The sequence below is a fragment of the Drepanopeziza brunnea genome (assembly GCF_022702325.1).
Source record: "Drepanopeziza brunnea f. sp. 'multigermtubi' strain 214-2 chromosome Unknown ctg10, whole genome shotgun sequence".
In the NCBI taxonomy this organism is placed as follows: domain Eukaryota; kingdom Fungi; phylum Ascomycota; class Leotiomycetes; order Helotiales; family Drepanopezizaceae; genus Drepanopeziza; species Drepanopeziza brunnea.
The window spans coordinates 244,167-261,751 of NW_027094073.1; the positions used below are offsets into that span (position 1 = coordinate 244,167).

At 49.6% G+C, this 17,585-nt stretch overlaps 5 protein-coding genes across 5 annotated transcripts; 2 read left to right on the plus strand and 3 right to left on the minus strand.

The window, feature by feature from the left end:
* Positions 1-12: 12 nt before the first annotated feature.
* Positions 13-2,342, minus strand: L3040_005914 (uncharacterized protein; the record flags this gene model as incomplete). Its single annotated transcript, XM_007297670.2, has 4 exons — positions 13-124; positions 235-1,365; positions 1,422-1,993; positions 2,085-2,342. The coding sequence occupies 4 exons, from the start codon at positions 2,340-2,342 to the stop codon at positions 13-15; spliced, it is 2,073 nt and encodes a 690-aa protein (XP_007297732.2).
* An 878-nt stretch (positions 2,343-3,220) lies between these two features.
* Positions 3,221-3,641, plus strand: L3040_005915 (uncharacterized protein; the record flags this gene model as incomplete). Its single annotated transcript, XM_066155756.1, has 3 exons — positions 3,221-3,286; positions 3,340-3,441; positions 3,507-3,641. 3 exons carry the CDS (start codon positions 3,221-3,223, stop codon positions 3,639-3,641), a joined length of 303 nt encoding a protein of 100 aa, XP_066011230.1.
* Positions 3,642-4,385: 744 nt separating this feature from the next.
* L3040_005916 (uncharacterized protein) lies at positions 4,386-6,251 on the minus strand (the record flags this gene model as incomplete). The annotated part of the gene is made up of 2 exons (XM_007297668.2): positions 4,386-5,909; positions 5,964-6,251. 2 exons carry the CDS (start codon positions 6,249-6,251, stop codon positions 4,386-4,388), a joined length of 1,812 nt encoding a protein of 603 aa, XP_007297730.2.
* Positions 6,252-8,537: 2,286 nt separating this feature from the next.
* L3040_005917 (uncharacterized protein) lies at positions 8,538-8,969 on the minus strand (the record flags this gene model as incomplete). Its single annotated transcript, XM_007297667.2, has 1 exon — positions 8,538-8,969. The coding sequence occupies one exon, from the start codon at positions 8,967-8,969 to the stop codon at positions 8,538-8,540; it is 432 nt and encodes a 143-aa protein (XP_007297729.2).
* A 3,861-nt stretch (positions 8,970-12,830) lies between these two features.
* L3040_005918 (uncharacterized protein) lies at positions 12,831-15,813 on the plus strand (the record flags this gene model as incomplete). The annotated part of the gene is made up of 3 exons (XM_066155766.1): positions 12,831-12,864; positions 12,935-15,323; positions 15,381-15,813. The coding sequence occupies 3 exons, from the start codon at positions 12,831-12,833 to the stop codon at positions 15,811-15,813; spliced, it is 2,856 nt and encodes a 951-aa protein (XP_066011231.1).
* Between the last annotated feature and the right edge of the window lie 1,772 nt (positions 15,814-17,585).

Sequence of the window (17,585 nt, forward strand, 5' to 3'; positions counted from 1 at the left end):
CTGTACTCATGATTAATGAGTTGCCGCCCATTGGGCGTACCAATCCAGACACGCCTTATTAGCGACGCTAGCGCCGACCTTGACATTCAAGCCGCAGAGGATCTGCTTGACTGCAATCTCAACCCTATTCAGCGTTCGCAAAGAAAATAGGAACGCAGAAGTCAGCAATCCGGAAATCGTCGGGATGATAAGAGGGATGAGGAGAAAGGGGAAGGGGCAGGCAGGCAGACTTACTTCTTCCCGTTCCCCGTAACAGGAATGTCGAAGCACTCGTCAATGACAGCTGGCACGTGGCGCGCGCTCAGCTCCCGCCTTACCAGCGCCCTGATCTCGCTCTTCAGCTCTGCACTGCACGACTGCCCTGCAGACATCTTGACGAACAGAACGACGGTCTCGTCCGTGTCCGACTCCCGCCGGCGGCCCACGCAGATTGCGTCGCTGATCGCCTGGGGGAAATGCTTCAGCAGCACGTTGTAGATCTCGGCGCTGCCGAAGCGCACGCCACCCGGCTTCAGAATGCCGTCGCTGCGTCCGAGCATGGTTAGCCCGCGGGTGCCGCACTCGAAACGCACGAAGTCGCCGTGGTGCCACACGCCAGCGAACTGCTCGAAGTAGGCGGCGCGGTACTTGCTCTGGCCCTGGGTCGGGGAGGAGAGGTGGAAGAAGGTGACGGGCTGGCTGGGAAAGGGGCTGGTGCACACGAGGTCGCCTTCCTCGCCGTCGGGGACGGGTTTGCCGTCCGGTGACCAGGCTGCGATGGCCATGCCTAGGCCTGCGCATTGGATTTCACCTGGGTAGACGGGGAGGAGGGGACACGGTGCGCCGAAGAGAGAGATGATGTCGGTGCCGCCTGTGATGGACCCGAGGTTTATTGTAGGTGGGAATGCTTCATACACATACTTGAAGGTTGATGGCGCAAGCGGGGAGCCAGTCGAGTAGATGGCCTTTAAGGAACTCAAATCCAGTATTTCCATCGGCTTGACTCCCTTCTGTTCGAGGATAGAGAGGTATTTTGCTGATGTTCCAAAGTGCGAGATTTTCAAGTCTTGTATTAGACGCGGCATGGAGAGATCACCGTGGGGGTGAAACGGGGACCCATCGTAGAGGATGATGGTACAGCCTGAGGCGAGGGCAGAGACGAGCCAGTGCCACATCATCCAGGTGGTGGTAGTGAAGTAGAGCATGCGGTCCCCTGGACGGATGTCGCAGTGGAGGATGTGCTCCTTTTTATGTTGGATGAGGGTTCCAGCTGCCGAGTGGACGATGCATTTCGGCGCGCCAGTAGTGCCACTGGAGTACAAAATATAGAGGGGGTGCGAGGCGGGTAGCTGTGCAAACTGGAGGGGGGCAGCGAGGTCCTCAACGCTGTGATGGTCAGGTTAGGTCTGTTGGTCTGTTGGCTGACAGCGAGAGGAGCATACCTGTTGACAAAGTCTCGGTACTTGTATACTTGACCATCGGGCAAGCTCAAATCATCGGTCTTCATATCAAAGCCTTTGACGGTCTCAAACATAACACAAGCCTTCAATCCCGTGAGTCCAGCCAAAATGCCTTTGACCTTATCATAACTCCCATGCACTTTGTCGTTATAGCCAACCGCATTGTCCACAAACAGCACTTTCGGCTCAATCTGAACCAATCTCTCCAGAACAGCCGTCACACCCGTCTCGGGACTGACTCCGGTCCAGATGGCCCCGATGGACGCCGCGGCTAACATGGCAACAACAGCATTGGCGTGGTTGCCCAGGAATCCAGCGACTCGGTCAGACTCCACAACGCCATGAGATCTGAGGGCATGGGCGCATCTTCGAACTCTCTCCCTGAGTTCCGCCCAGGTAATGGAGGCATGGCTACTCTCTGTTGCTTCGATAATAGCTGGGGAGCGCTCATCGATCACGAGATTGGCAGGGTAAAGCAAGTTCTCGGCAAAGTTTAATCGAGATGCAGCGAAAAATTCTGGTCTTGGGAATATCGGCGCGTCTTGGGGCAGAATCTGGATAGTGTATTGCCGTCTTGTTAGCAGGTCCGTCTGCTTCTTTGCTCGACATGGGCACGTGACGGGTATGTTGAACAGAACAGCCTACCTCATCATAAGACTTCTCCGCGACGACACCGGTAAAATCCCATACGTCTCCCCAGAACTCTGGGATATTCCCAATGGACCACTCATACAAATCCACATAGCTCCTCAGCTCAAGTCGGTGCTTCTGGTTGACTCCACGCATGAATTCGCTCATGCGAGTCGAGTCCGGGTCGGGGTGCGTCCATAATACCGATGCTGGCTTTGACGGATTCGACATTCCATTCGCATTTGGTAGACCATTCGTGACGATGGATGCCATGTTCAGGCTTTATGTTGCAATATTTTGTTTTCTTGGACCAGACCCTGATCAGATATCCTCCACGTGCTGGAAATTGTTGAGGCTGAACCGAGCCGCGGCTTTGGTATTGCTGGCATCCGTTTTTTGCCGACCGATTGATTCAATTGGTGCCTTACGAAAAAATAAAGTCGTCATGAGTCTTAGTATAATCAAAATTCCATTTTATATATCAGTTCTGATAACGCCGGATGCACATATTCAATTGCTTAAAAGAGAAATTCAAGCACGTGATTATCGCTTCTTTTCTTAAACAACAAATCTTTGATATCTGCGTAAAAGGTATTTTATGGTTCTTAGTAGGCAGTGAGTATTGGCTTATATTAAGCATCATGATATGTTGAAATAGTATGCGAGTTATTTTAATAAACGGTACATACGGAGTAGACAGAGTGGGCCATAATGTGATGGGTCAACGGATCACGCTTTTACCTTTGCTTAGCGCAGAGCTTGTTTTGACCTCACTCACGGCTGCTCTATTCCCCACGGACTTCATACACGTCCTCGAAGATACAGCCCGCGGGTTTGATAGGCTAGTGTTGTGCTATTACAGATTCGAAACTTCGCCATATCAGAGAAGTATCGATCCCGGAGATCAGCAATCTTACCCAGACAGGACATACGGATTCTTCTGTACAACCCTCCGCTAAGTAGCAATTCCGTCATGGTATTAAAAAAAATATGACGGCTTTTCGTACTATGGATCCCGACTGCAACAACTCTTGCACGAAGGAGGTTAAATGATTCATTTAGTCTGGACTACTTGTACTTAGAAGGACCTCGGATCCTCAATTTTCAGCCCAGCTCACCTCAACTGATCTCGAGCCCCCAAACTAACCGCCATGCAACTGGAGGTGGAACGAACCGGCAGATCGATCTCCAAAACCCCGAATACCTTGGTGCACAAAGTACGGACAGCGGTACGGTGCCGAACCTGAAATGGAGCTTTAGCGATTCCAAGACCAAGATCTTCAACGGCGGCTGGACGCGCACGCAGGTTGTGGCCTATCTGCTCGCCAGTCACGACCTCGCTGCTGCTCAGCAACACTTGAAGAAGGGACCGGTGTTTTCCCCAAAAACAGCGGTCAATACATAGAGAACACGTCCGCGACAGAGGAGCTGGTCTAGATCGAAATGTACCCGAGCGATCGGGTCGCGGATATCTCGCTGACGCAGTGGCTGGCGCTGACCCCGCCGGATACCGTATCAAACACCCTGAAGGTCCCACGGAGCGTGGTCGACCAGCTAAAGAAGGAGAAGTAGCTGTTTATCAAGGGGTATGCGGTAGGAGTATTTGTAAACTGTTTTGACTTGGTTGAAGTATTAACGATAAAAGAAAATCCAAGATCAAGCAATCAGCAATCAATGGTAGGTTCTCTCTGAAGACTCTAACTTCGGCACTTCTATCCTTCGGCATTGCAAAAATTAATCTGTTTGTAGTTTTGAAGTTTTGGAAGCCCTTTATTGTATGTTGTGATATCAACTTGCAATCCCCCTCTAGGCTGGAAACATTCCACATAGCTTACTTGAATATGAAAGAATAAGCATCGATATATACTTTTATTCTTATAAGCCAGTGCAAGCATAATATATTGGAAATGTCGTCGGTATCACGTGTATTAACGCGGACCTGCCTATCCAGGTATATCAAGCTAGAAAAGTGTATTTGTATTAGTTCCTTACTGGGATTATAGATCAAATAACTGCGTTCTATATGAATGCACGATAGGAAAATGGAAAGGGAAGGCATGAATTACAAGTTGGCTTGTTATTGGTCTTGTGTCTTTGTATGTACAAGTACGATCCTTTGCTGCCGTTATCATCTATCTCTCTACCTGTCTGGTTTTCTGCCAGTTGTTCATTACTATTAATAAACTAGCCAACAAGAGAGGTCGGATATCCGTTCTCTCAAACACGAGAGATGTACTGCCGCCAGACGAGAGTCCAAGTTTAACAAAGCCAACTACACCGCTCACACCTCGCGCTCTCTTAAATAAGTACAAAGAATCAGACAAACGATCCATCCTTCCCATGTCGATGACAGAACATCGCGCCCGGCACCCCCTTCTTGACATGCGCCATACACTTCCGCCGATTTGCCACCGTCTTACCTAACATCATAGTGCAACGCTCAGGGCCGTTACCACGCAGCGCAACCTCAGCCTTACGCTTGCGGCTCATGCCGTACTCGTCGGTGTTCTCGCACGGGAAGTGAACCGTCTGGTACATCGCGGCTTTCTTGTGGTCGATCCAGTCCTGGTGCTCGGTCGTCTTGTAGTCCAGACACTTCTGCGCCATGGCGAGGGGGAGGAAGGTCGAGTGGCCATCGACGAGATAGGGGAAGGCGTTGATGTAGTCTTGGGCGGAGGGGTTGGCGATGTCGAGGAGGGTTGTGGGGTCCTGGATGGGAGTGTTGTCGCGGATGGCGTGGCGGAGGCGGAAGCCCATCATGTTGGCCTCGGTTCCGAAACCGCCGAGACCGCCGGCGAGCGTCTCCGGGCCGAGCTCGCGGGTTCGTGCGCGGGCGCATTCTTGTCGCAAGTAGGGGATGATGTAGAGGCGGTTGTAAGGGGTGCCCTCAGGGAGAACAGGGTAAGTATAGCCCGCGGGCGGGGTGTATCGGAGGGGGGAATCGGGCGTGAGAGTCTCGGGGTAAGGGCCGTCGCCGGATCCGCCGTGCGGGTAGTTGGCGTCGATCACCAGGCAGGTCTGCGGCGCGGCGGTGCAGGTGAGGCGGAAAGAAGTCATAGAAAAGCGGCCGGGGAAGTAGTTCTTGGGGAGGTAGCTGAGGAAGAAGATGACCGACGGGCAGCGTCTCTCGTCGCCGCCGTCGTCGTGGACTTGGGCACGGGAACCCAGCGCGCGCGCCTTCTTCTGGCCGACCGCGATGAAGTTCATCTGAATGGAGGAGACGCATTTGTTGCTCTCGTCCCCACAAGTGATCCAGGCCTCACCGTGGTACGCGTCGTCATGAGCTTGAGTCCAGGCGCCGGGCGTGCTCGTGATGATCTGCTGGGCCAGGATGGAGATGATGCTGGAGACTTCCATGACGCGGGGGTTCTCGTGCTGGGCCAGTCGGCTAGGGTGCACACTATCAGGCTTTCGGGTACACTCGACCGTGAAAGCAATGTTGTACTTGGTGCCCTTCTTCTTTCTGTTTCCGGCCAGCTTCTCCAGCAGAGGTTGGAAGTCGGCGGCGAGACTCAGAACCTGCAGGCGGGCAAGAAGATCGGAGACACCGAGATCCTTCAGCTCTTTGAGACCCCAAAGTTTAGCGACGAACAAAGTCACGTCTTTATGACCACACTTAGCGTGGAGGTAGACCGGCTTGTTATCGTCCAGCAGGTGGTATCCCTCGTCCTCGAGCTCGCTGCTTGTCAGCTTCCGGGTCATCTCGAATTTAGCAGGAAGGAACTTTGATCGGTAGCCGCGTTGGGTGGAGTTAAGTCTGCCGCCTTTGCGAGGAGCTTCTTTCAGGTAGTAGGCGTTGTCGACGAGGTTGATGTTATACATCTTCTCATTCAAGTCGTCCTTTGATCAATTAGCTTTGGAACTCTGAAGTCAATAAGCAAGGGGTGTACATACATCAATTGCACCTCCTTCAATTGGATTTTGTGGACACTCCAAAACCGAAAGGACTCCAGCTGAATCAATCATCGGAGTGTCAACCATCGGACTGTCAATCTTTCTACCTTCTAGATCCAAGGAAATCGACTCGAGCCAAGACTCTATAGCGACTACGTTATCTGAGACCTGGTGAGAAGCTGAAATGGTTGCCAGATTGGGGCTGCTCTCAATACCTTCCATAGCGAATAGGGTATCGAAGTCTGATTCCTGGGGAAGAAGTCGAGTAGAATCCACCTCTGCATTCATCGAGTGGTTATTGCGTATCAATGCAAAGGGTGGAGGAGAGGTTGCGCTGCGACTACCAGAGAATTTGAAAATAAACACCTCCCTCACCGAAGGCTTTCGGGCCTAATCCCAATCGAGCAATCCGGTAGCTCCAAAAAATCAGCGACCACCGAGATCCCGCGATTAAAGTACATTCGCCAGTCCATATTTCCTATTGGTATCGTGGAGATCTTCACTACGAGTCCTGCCATAATTCTTCCCACATTAGCAGTAGTAGTAGTAGTAGTAGTATTGATTTACGTCAGGCGGGTGGCAGGCCTAGCCTGCTGCCCTAGGACCTCCCATATGGTATGGCAACGTGCTAAGCTAAGGAATAACATACAAAAAAACCTTTAAAAGCATTTCAAGAATCGTGCAGCGTAGCTCCTATGGACCATGCTCTTCCTTAAAAGATAAAATGGATCACAGAAAGAGAAAGCCTTACCCGGGTCGAGGTAGAAACAAAAGGAGCAGGGCAGAATATGCTCCCGCGGCCCTAAAAGCCTAGCGGATTTCAGAGTCGCTGGGCGATATGAAACAAAGAGGCCGGACCGACGTCAGCCTGGTTACAGGTCCTAGGGCATTGATTTTTAAGGCGACTCTTATAGTTAAGAGAGAGTACGGGCATTCAAATAAGAACAAGTAGTGCTCAAGACTGAAATACTTGAAATAAAGTAGCTGAGCTGCGCATGAATGCTAGTAAATCAATACTTCACGGAAAAGCCTATGTTTTCTTAAACAACTAGAGCAAGTCGTGACTCGTTTGAAATATTTTAAATATATTTTATCGTATCATTGACAGCTGAACTCATCTATCCATAAACAGACCTGATCATCCATACGCTGAATACCAAAAATAACAAGAAAATTGCGGGTGAAGTGGGCGGGAGGTAATATTAACAACAACAACAACCCTCTACGGTTCAAAAAAAAAAAAAGGGGGGGGGGGGGGGTGGGCTTCCAAGTTTTTCGAAAAAAATTCCAAAACTCAACTGGAAGCTCATTTACTATAATGAGGTTCCAGTCTACAAACCTAACTGAATAAGTTTTTCGATATCTACAATCTACAATCAAACCGACGATTTGGAGTCATGACTATGAGCGGCTATAAGCCACTGAGCCATCAAATCCTATCGCCGGTGATGGGAGACCCTGTCAGAGTTTGTTTATATCACGTAGACAAAAAAATTACTGCCGGAAAAAGTCCGGGCCGGGGATTTAAATTTTAAGCCTAGAGCGGTGGTCTAAATTTCATGTACAATGTGAAGGATAAGGCGTTTCTGCTGCTGCACTTGGCCTTGAAGGCTTTGAGTTAGCATATTGTAATACTAGGCAGGCTTCGGCAGATGTTGCTAACTTCTGGGACGATTATGAAAGGTTGAAACGGTCGGAGCTATCTAGACTCTCCATACAAGGATCGTTAATAGTGTCGTAAGGAGATAGGTCACAAACATCACGCATGAAAGCATCCAAGGAGATGATAAGGTTGTTTATTTATCTGGCTCGGCTTAAGCGAGCCAAGCTTCGCAACCGGTAATCAGCAGTCTTAGACAATGGCTACTTCCATAAGTCCTCATTCTACATTCTACATGGATTACCTGTAGTCTGGATGGAAGTTCGTTTTCTTACCCTCAGGAATGTCTTTCGTCCTCTCCTCCTCACTTAACACTTCCCATCTTCTATTCTCCTTCCGCAACTACGGCGCTGGACTAACATGCCCTACAGGCTACAGCAGCCAGACATACACTCCCCTCCCGAGCGAGAAACACAGTCCCAGATTTTACTTGCTATGAGGCCTCTTCTTGAAGGTATGCCCTGCGACCAAGCCTGCACAATTTCCCACGGGCTGGTTCAGCCTAATGGCAGTAGCGCGTTTGTAGTAGCCCGCGTGGCTGTTCATTAGCCACGTAGTGTTCTGCCTATGAATATAGTAGATACAAGGCCCAATGGGAAAGGCTGAAAACTACAGCGCTCTGCGGGCTTGGCATGGCACGCCAATCTGCAGTGCGTAGCCGGACTGTCATCAAGCCCGCTGGGAACTTGAACGCCACGCGGATTGAGCAGCAGTGGTCGGAAATCCACGACAGAGAGACTTAAACGAAAGCGGTCCAGGAAAATACAGGGACGGCGAGCAGTTGCGTCGTCAAAGAGCCGTATCCAAAGCTCTTGATCATAAGCGGCAGGAAATTGGAGAGTCCGGACGAGTGGATGTCGCCACCCGCAGCTGATGTGCAGTTTTGAATCCCTGAATGCTTTTTGGACTTCTTGCTATTGAAACGCCGGGTGGCCGTTGTAGCGTCTGATGGTTTCAACACGGGTGCGCATCAACTCCTTATGCGGCTCGCTCAGGAAGCGTGTAGATTCAAAATTATCAGGGAGCAGGAAGTAGAAGAGATTAGCAACAGCTACGGTGGTGACGCCTTCGAGTATGAAGAGCCAGCGCCAGCCTTCGAGGCTGCTGATTCCGTCCATTTTAAGGAGCGCAAATGCGAAGAGACTACCCCCCGGCGCCGGAGAGAGTGGCTCAGTAGAGGAGGTAAGCCATCCAAAGTGCTTGCTCTTCGCGGTTGTAGAAGGTGCTGAGGTAGGGTGAGAGGCAGTAGAACATGCCGTACTCGGAGAGGCCGAGGGAGAGGCATAGAATTGGCTGGCGCTCTCCATGAAGCCCGTGCAGATGATGGTTACGGCCCAGCAGAACATAAGAAGCGAAATTAGTCGCCTTGCGAAGAGTCAGTCATTGATGGTGTTGCGACGTCCTAGGTTAAACCTGGTCGGATGAAACTTCTTTATCAGAAGAATACATGGAATATCAAAGACAAGATATATGACGTAGAACACGGTGACTGCATCTACCAAGCGATCCGAGAATGTGGTATCGTATAGCGTACAGAAATTGCGTACTTCCCAGCTGGCCAGAATTCATGCCCAGGTCTTCTGTCACACCAGCATTAGCAAGCAGCCTTTCCAATATTTGCTCGATCAAGATATGTCGCGAGGGAATGATCGTAAACACAGGAGCGAGAGAACCATCGAGCTTGAAAAAGAGTTTCCTCTGCGCCACTGGTTCGACGTAGAGCTACATTAAGTCCTCGAGATTCTCGGCATCAACTGGGATAGAGATTCAAATGTCCATGGCCATCGCTTCTTGGCTTTTTTTTTTAACGAGAAGAATGTCGGACAGAAGGTTCGGAAGATCAATACCGACATCGAATTCTAGTCAACTAGAACGCGGACACGGGCTCCCGATATAGAGCAGAATAGCCCGGTACATAAACGCGTCCAACTCCCATCTTCCAAGAGCTACAGAGATGTGTTACGATAAAGCCGAATTGCACCTGATCGGTGATAACATCAACGCAGCAACGTAAAATCAGTAACAATTATCCATTTTGAGCATTGGAAAAGCTTGCAATCTTGAATTACGAATACGTACTTCAATTTTCTTTGAGTATATTTTTCGAGAGCGCAATTGATCACCTGGCTACGAGCCACGACGTGTCGTTGTGCTCATCCGATACGGAGTAATATATTTCCGCACTCTCTTACCGGAATGCCGAAAGACTACGGTTAGCCAAAAGGAATGCGAAAAAAAAAAAGAAGAAAAAAGGTAACACAGACATCAACCAGCAAAGATATAGCAATTCCAAGTTTCGATCTTGGGACCTCAGGGTTATGAGCCCCGCGCGCTTCCTCTGCGCCAAATTGCTTTCACTCCTGCTTAACAGATGAGTTCGATGTGCGGAAATAGGGGTATAGCACATTATGTAGCAGATAAAAATCTGCCGAAGATAACGCGCCGCAATGGCTTAGCGCATTTTATAAACAGATACGGACAAGCTTTGAATCGTAACTCCTCCTCCCGTGACTATTTATTTGAACCCTTATTGTTTGGTGTTATTTTTTGTCTGAATCTGTTTGCGAGAAGAAGGAATCGCTTTGTTATATAGAACTTTTTTCGTTATCATGTAAGGGATACATTGCAAGATTAAACGCCATCTTTAGTTTGTAATAAAGCTAGCTAAGGCGGTGCGTATCGATTTTATTGCTCAGGATTCCAACTTGATAGGTGGCGTGACAGCCGCTTTGATAACGCATAGGCGGGAATTGCTGCTGGGTGTTGCTGCGCACAATGGATGGGGATACAAATCGGACTAATTGAAAGCGATGAGCGGTCTGGGTCGCCATCAGACTCCAGTTGAGGAGTTGAGGGCCAGCTTCTTATAGCCTACACGGAAATAGAGCCAAGCTATAAGATTTCTAGAGCAACGACTGTATTGTGCTGTACGTATGTAACGATTTATTCGGAACAAAAACAGAGACAAGAAACTCTTGTAGATAGATTGTTGTGCAGCCACAGCACAATCCGGGGAGGCGCATTCATTCCCGCCTGATTTGCTTATTTCGAAGCATGGTCCTGATGGCCAGCTGCATGACGAGCATACATATCTGACTTGCCTGCAGATCTTCGAACATAGCAATACAATAGCTTGAATAGAGAGCAAGAAACCCATGGCAAGAAACCCATGGAAACCAGAGCTTCAGACCTGCTAGAAAAAAAAAAGAAAGAAAAAAAAGGCACGTGACGAGAGCGGATCAACCCCAGAAAGTGTCCGATACAACGGTGTGAGACAAAGGTAAGCATGTAAAACAGCGCAGAATGTCAAGTTTGCAAGCAAATTGCAAGCAAAATGAAAAGGCTAGTTGGATATTCCTGAGCCACCAAACAAGGAATGTGATAAATGAATGGAGAATGAGAACTGGCAAAGGACGCGGGAGCAAAGGAGATGAGGAGATGGATGTCAAGCCAACAAAAGAGGAGAGCACACATAGCGTGCTGAGACATCCCCGCCAAGAGCCAAAATTCGGTCCGGCCTTCACGCGACGACGACCACACTTCCGTTATTGACTCGACTCCTCCTCGCCCTTCACCTACATAATCCATAACTAACCACCATTACAATATATTTTCTGGAGACCGATATCAAGAAAAGGGCTTACATTTGGCTTCCTTTCTTCCACTCTGTGTTAGGGCCAGGTCTCAAGTGAAGCCTGGTCCTGACCCCCACTTGATACCTAGAGTCTTTGGAGAGAACGCTCTTGATTGCTGTCCTCTTTCTGCTTCGAATTTGTCATGTGCGAATGAGCCTCTGATTTGTTTGTGCTGCAATCTACTGAAATATAAGCGTTATCTCACATATGCAATCAATCTTGAAACATTCTACCATTTACCGCGTATCTACTACCTTTGACTTAATCTATATTCGTTCTTATCTGATTTTAAAGTTCTCGGCATGCGATTATTCTGGCTACTCGGAGGGTAGAGTGGAACTGCTACGATTTAGTGAATCGAGCGAAGCCTTTAATCGGTGACTGGGCAGCATGGTTCTCGGTTTTCAGTATCCGCATTTTCGCTCCTGCTAGGAAGTGGTGGCGGCTCCATGGGCTCTGATGGCAGGAATGGACAGAAATCCAATGACATCTAGGTAACTTGTCATATCTCTCCTGCCCTTTTGGGTACCCGCCAACTTGAACCTCAATATCTGCGGCCTCGCCACTAAAAATAAAACATGTTGGTGCACTACAACAGAGATGCACTTTGAAGGATATTAGTTAAGGTATATATAAATTTGATTTCAGAGCCTGACTGTGTTCTTGCCCAATATGGCTAGAGCAATAACTCCAGACTGGCAGGCTAGGCAGTGCTCTGCGACATATACAGCTGTTTTTTCTCATCGTTGAGTGACGAGGGGAATGTGTTTCTCTTGGTGCCTGGGAAACATGTGAAACCATGCCGCCATTCATTCGACGGTTCAATAGAACACGCAACCCGGGATGGTGACATAATCTGAAGGATCACATGCCTTCGCCCTCTCCAGCCTTTCTTATGTTTGGCACGAAGCAGGTCCAGAAACTTCCAGATTAGAGGCGGGTATTCTCCAAACGATATTCTACTTCAAAGATCTAAACTCAAAGTCTGAGCTAGAAGTGAATAAAGTGGTCCAAGCTCTCTTAGCTTGACCTCGTTGTAGCCATCTTCACTATTATAACGCCAGAATTCACCAACTGAACTTCACCTTTCAACATCCAGACGAGAATTTGTGTGGACTGTGCATTATTTGTAAGCTTATTCCCGTGATCACTGACCAGCTCGGTACGAGGTTTTGCCGGCGCCTGCCTCTTTTCGTGTCTTGTTTACTTATCATTTTTAACGAGGATTTTTAACCGAGAGTTGAAGTATATCTTCAACATGAACAATTTGGACTGATACTTTCAAATCACAAGACTGCAAAGATTGATCTGAGAATTATCTGGCTGTCCTATACTGCTGCAGTGCTGACTGGCTCACCTTTCACTTCCTTAGACGACCCTATCATAATTTTGAACGACTAATCAGGTCCACACTATTAGCCGCTCCGCTTAAATCCTCGAGGGTATGAGAGTTAGCTTTCTTTAGCTCTTCAGTCATGCAATAGAACTGAATCTTTGAAATCTTACCACCATCTGTGTACTGTTCTTCTCGCACAATTCATCATCCCCACCTGAAGATCTGTTGCTAACAACATGATTCGCAGCAATCGTAAGGCTAGGTTCTTGTGTACGTTTGCTCTACCCTTGACCGCGCCTTCCTCCCAACACAAACTCTTTGCTAATCTCCTTCCTTACAGACCCTCCACCGAGATTCACACCCTTCTACCCTGAACGCGTAGTGAACCCCTTAGGGCAGTATCAACACATTAAATTCATCTTGTCGTCAGAACCCACGCCCCCTGCCGTTACGCCAAGAACCTTCGTCGGCAGAAGCTCTCTACAAGAAGAAATCGACCTTGGCATTGCTACTGCCCACCTTCTTCCCAGATCAGCATCCGCCGAGATACTCTGTAGACCTCGAACATTCGCAGAAGCAGCCATGACGACCCCCCCTGTCCGTCGCAACAGCGGCGCGCTACATGATACCGATATTTCGGACGAATCCGCCTTGCCGGGCCGATCTATGCTCGCGCTCAAGAGAAAGAAGAAGATCGCGAAGTGGCAGCCATTAGATCTCTCGGAATCTAACAACACAGATGATGATACAGAAGGCGGTGATGATGCCACAAGCGCGGTGGCGTCTAGCGCGCTTCCGACACGCGCGAATACCCCCAACCCGAAGCCCCGCGTCCCCGAATATTCACCTCCCACCGCCTCTGCCTCTTCCTCGTTCCAACACACAAATAATACTGCAAGGTCGATCTCTCCCGACAACAACTCGACTTTTGAGGTCAAAGGCAACGACAACGTGGTCAAGGAATACGCCGAGGACACCAGTTTCAAGCACGTCTACAGCACTCCCGTTAAGCAGGAGTCCATTGTCCCCAACGCGTCAGGTCACCATCTCGGCGCCACGGCCCCCCTCTACGAGTCTCCCGGTCTCTACACCCCAAGCCACACCCCGACCCAGGCCACCTTCTCATCGTCGCACACCAACCCGTTGATCGACAACGACCCTACTCCACGACTCTCGCAGGCACAGTTTCCCGCTCCCTACAACCACATTGCACTGTCCCCGCTGGATCAAGGCACCTTTGGCGGCGACGAAGAAGAGGATCCGAATCGATCTGATACCCAATCCACCAAGGAACGAACTGCCGCCGTGCTTGCTCGACTGACCAACACCGCCATGGCTGGAAGAGGCAAGAACGTCGTCGCTCTCGGCGAGGACCTGTTCGACTCTGTTGAGTGGGATCCCGAGCTCCCCAAGGCTCCTCCTCCAACGGAGTCGCCCGAGCCGGTCACCATCAAGCCCCAACCCGTTGCCTACACCACCGTGGGCTCGCTCGTTGACCCCAATGCTGTAACACAGTTCAGCGCTCCCAACCGCATCCAGCGAGAGGGTGCCAATCGCCGTCAAATGCCATTGTCTGCGCTGCAATCGCGGGCATTGGCTGAGGGGTTCATGCAACCTCGTGGCCCACCACCACCTCTCAATATGGCTAACAGCATGCAATACGCACAACAGCTCGGACGAAAGTACACCCAAGTCGGCCAATCCAGCCCCTCTTCCCTGTCCTCTACTTTTTCCACACTGTTGACAGATCATGAAAAGGAGATCCTCATCAGAAACTGTCAGCCGGAAGCTTTCTCTAGCAACAGCGAGGTCCCATCGGCACCTTTCCCCTACGATTTCGTGGTCACGTCCCGGCCAACAGACGAGAACCGCAAACTACGGGACCTGGACGATACCCGTGCTCGCTCGAACAGCTTCAAGGGCTCACTTCAAGGGATGGATAAGATGCATACTCTATACAACCTCTCACTCTTCGAGAATCCGATGCAGGAGATGGCGAGAAGCAGACTGGCGGAATTGTCGTTGAAGTCGCAAACCATTGGAAAGACGGTCGGAAACCCACGCGGCCTGACACCATACGAGGTCTCACTTCAGAATCAACGACCATCGACCTTGTCCGCTGCTGCCGAGTCATATAATGGCCCAGGCGAACTCAATCGTGGTTACCAGTTCCCTCCCCCTGGTCTTGTGATCCCTCAAGCCAATCCTCTCCGGGCAGCTTTAAACAACTCTCAAACGGACATTCCGCAACAACCTCAACGAGCCGGCATGCCTCAGCCGCTCACTGCAGGACCCCCGGGACAACGCCAATTCTACTCGGGCTCGAGCCAGTTTGGTGCTCAACCTAGCCAGAACACTCAACAAAGCCAGGGTGCGTCTCATACGCCGGGAAGCTTAGATTGGGGAAACCTCAAGAATGGTGGAGCTGCCGCTTCTGCAACTCAGGTTCCGCAAAATTTTACCCAGAGCAAAGGCTACCCTTCAACCCCGGTCTACGATACCATTCCCAGAGAGCAAGCTCTTCAATACTATCCCAATGGATTTCCTGAGGGAATGGATTCCTTCAATGATCACTGGGGCTATGTCTCAGAAGAAAACCAAAGAGCTATGGATCGGAGCTTCCTTGACGCTGATCAACTGAAAGCCATTCGCGAGAAGGAAGATGAAGATACCCATTATCAGGGACAACGCCGCTACGTGACGATGAGTATCGATGATTACATCGCGGAGTAAGCTAACTATCCCCTCCTCTTCCGGAAACCATGGCTAATTCACAGGTACATTAGACACAAGGAGCGCCAGACCCACTCAGCTAACAATCCCTGGGGCAATATCTCCCCCCCCGAGAGAATCACACAACCCATGATCCCACAGGAGATCGCCATCGAGGATGCTCTAAAGATCCCCGTTGAAGATACCGTTGGTCCCCTCCTCCCCGGCGTCTATGGTTCTCTGCTTGCATACCGAGAGACGGGCCCTGGCTCTCGCGCTCGGATGTCCGGCTTTGTGACCCCAGCTCCGCATTTGATTGACACGAGCCCTACCGGCAACGACACTTCGTTCGGCGAGGATTGGGGCAACCCAAACTTCAGAAGCCAGGACACGAAGCCGGCCAGCAGCCGGGCTACCTCGGGTTTGGACGCTCTGCGAGAAATCGGCAATGCTCGGTCTGGTGGTCGCATTGCGGGTGGCAATGGCAAGTGGTATGGCAACCAATAAAGATCTCTCTTCTGCTGCGATATAATTGGATCGCTTGAAACTGCTTGGCTGATTGGCAATACAACTCATGGATGGATGGGAGAAATTTGGTGGTGGTGGATATGGCACGATGACAGCAGTGGTTACGATTTGATGCTACGGCTGGATGTGGTGCGCGCGTGGCAGGATGCGCTAAGTGCTTTGAATTGCTTCTTTCTCGGGCCGCAAACTATTCTGGCAGACTGTTGCCTTTCATCTTCGTTTCGTTGTTGCTTGACATATTTCCGGCTGTTCGGAGGGTGGTGGTGAGATCGCCTTCTGATCCAACTAGAATAGCTATTCTTCTTAGAGTAGCACGCCAAGTGCAATGAACGTTTGATTATTTACATTTGATAGCCCCCGATTCTTCCTGTGTGATTCTGCCTTTTTTCTTTGGTTAAAGTTGGAAAAAAAAACCTCTCGCCGTTATCTCTCGCTCAGTCACTCACCCACCCTTCCTTCCTCTCTCGAATAGGTTTTTTTGTTTTTTTTTTGGGGGCGCTGTTCGTCTCTACTAGTCATACTAGTTGGGTCAGCTTTTGTCGGAGGCTTGGAGGCTTTCCTACCTTTCCTTGATAGATAGATAGATAAATAGATGGGTAGGTAGATAGACTAGATACCCTTTGAGGCAAGCGTTTGACGGGGATTTGGCGATGGTAGTGGGAATGGAAATGAGATTGAGAATGGTAATGGTAATGGTGATGGTAGTGGCAATACTGCTTGCTTCCTTGTAGGGAATCTGCTAGGGTCTTCACGGTTTTCATGGGTTTTCATGGGTTTTCGGGGGCTACAAGGCTTTCGGAGGTTGCGAGTAACACAGCATCACTTCTACTTGGTATCTTCTTATACATACAGGGTATGCCGTATGTATGCGAAAGGTTGAAGAAAGTCTAGAGAGTCTAGAGAGGGCTGCAGTGGTTGTGGTAGTGGTATGGTGTGATAAAATATAGCAGTAGTGGTAATGGTGGTACGGTGCGGTACGGTGCGGTATGCCACTGAAAATGAGAATTTGGATGGTAATGAGGCGCGCGATTCTATTAAATTGGTTGAATTTATTTTAAAAATCGAAAGTTGAGAGTCTGGCTAGCTAGCTAGCTAGTGACTTTGGTATCCGCTGCTATCGAGCTGATTTCGACATGATGTGATTTAATGTGGTATAGTATGAAATGGAGTGAGCGAGAGGAGATGAGATGGATAGAAGTCGCGTTTGAGCTATAGTTAATGAAATAAAGGTTGTTGTTTTTGTTTTCGGTCTGATTGATTGATTATATGTTGGTGACTGAGTGAATTAGGTGGCCAATATATGCTTTGCTTGATGTCTTGAGTTTGGGAGGGTAGATCTGGGTGCTGGTTGAGAGGAAGAGGGGGGAGATAACGGGCAGGTAGGTAGGTAGGTAGGTAAGGTAGACTGGTCTCACCTCGCTTAACATATTGACATCAAAAAGCGCGCCATTAGCCGCCCCAAGAAACTTTGCTAGCGTTTACCAACTAAAAACTGCCACCAAGAAAGTTCCCCAAACTAATTATAGAGCACACCTATATATCCGAATATGTGTAATTTGAAGTCGATCGCTATGGAATTCTTTGGCTCTTGATCCGGTTCCTGCACGCCGAGTCGGAACTACGCTCTTAGCGCAGCTTTGACAGCGAACCACGTCAACAGGTTCAAGTTTTCGCAGTAGTATACTTAATACGGCCCATTATTGCTTCCTACGTAGTATTGTGAGTGGAGACTAGGACAATTGTTTGTTAAC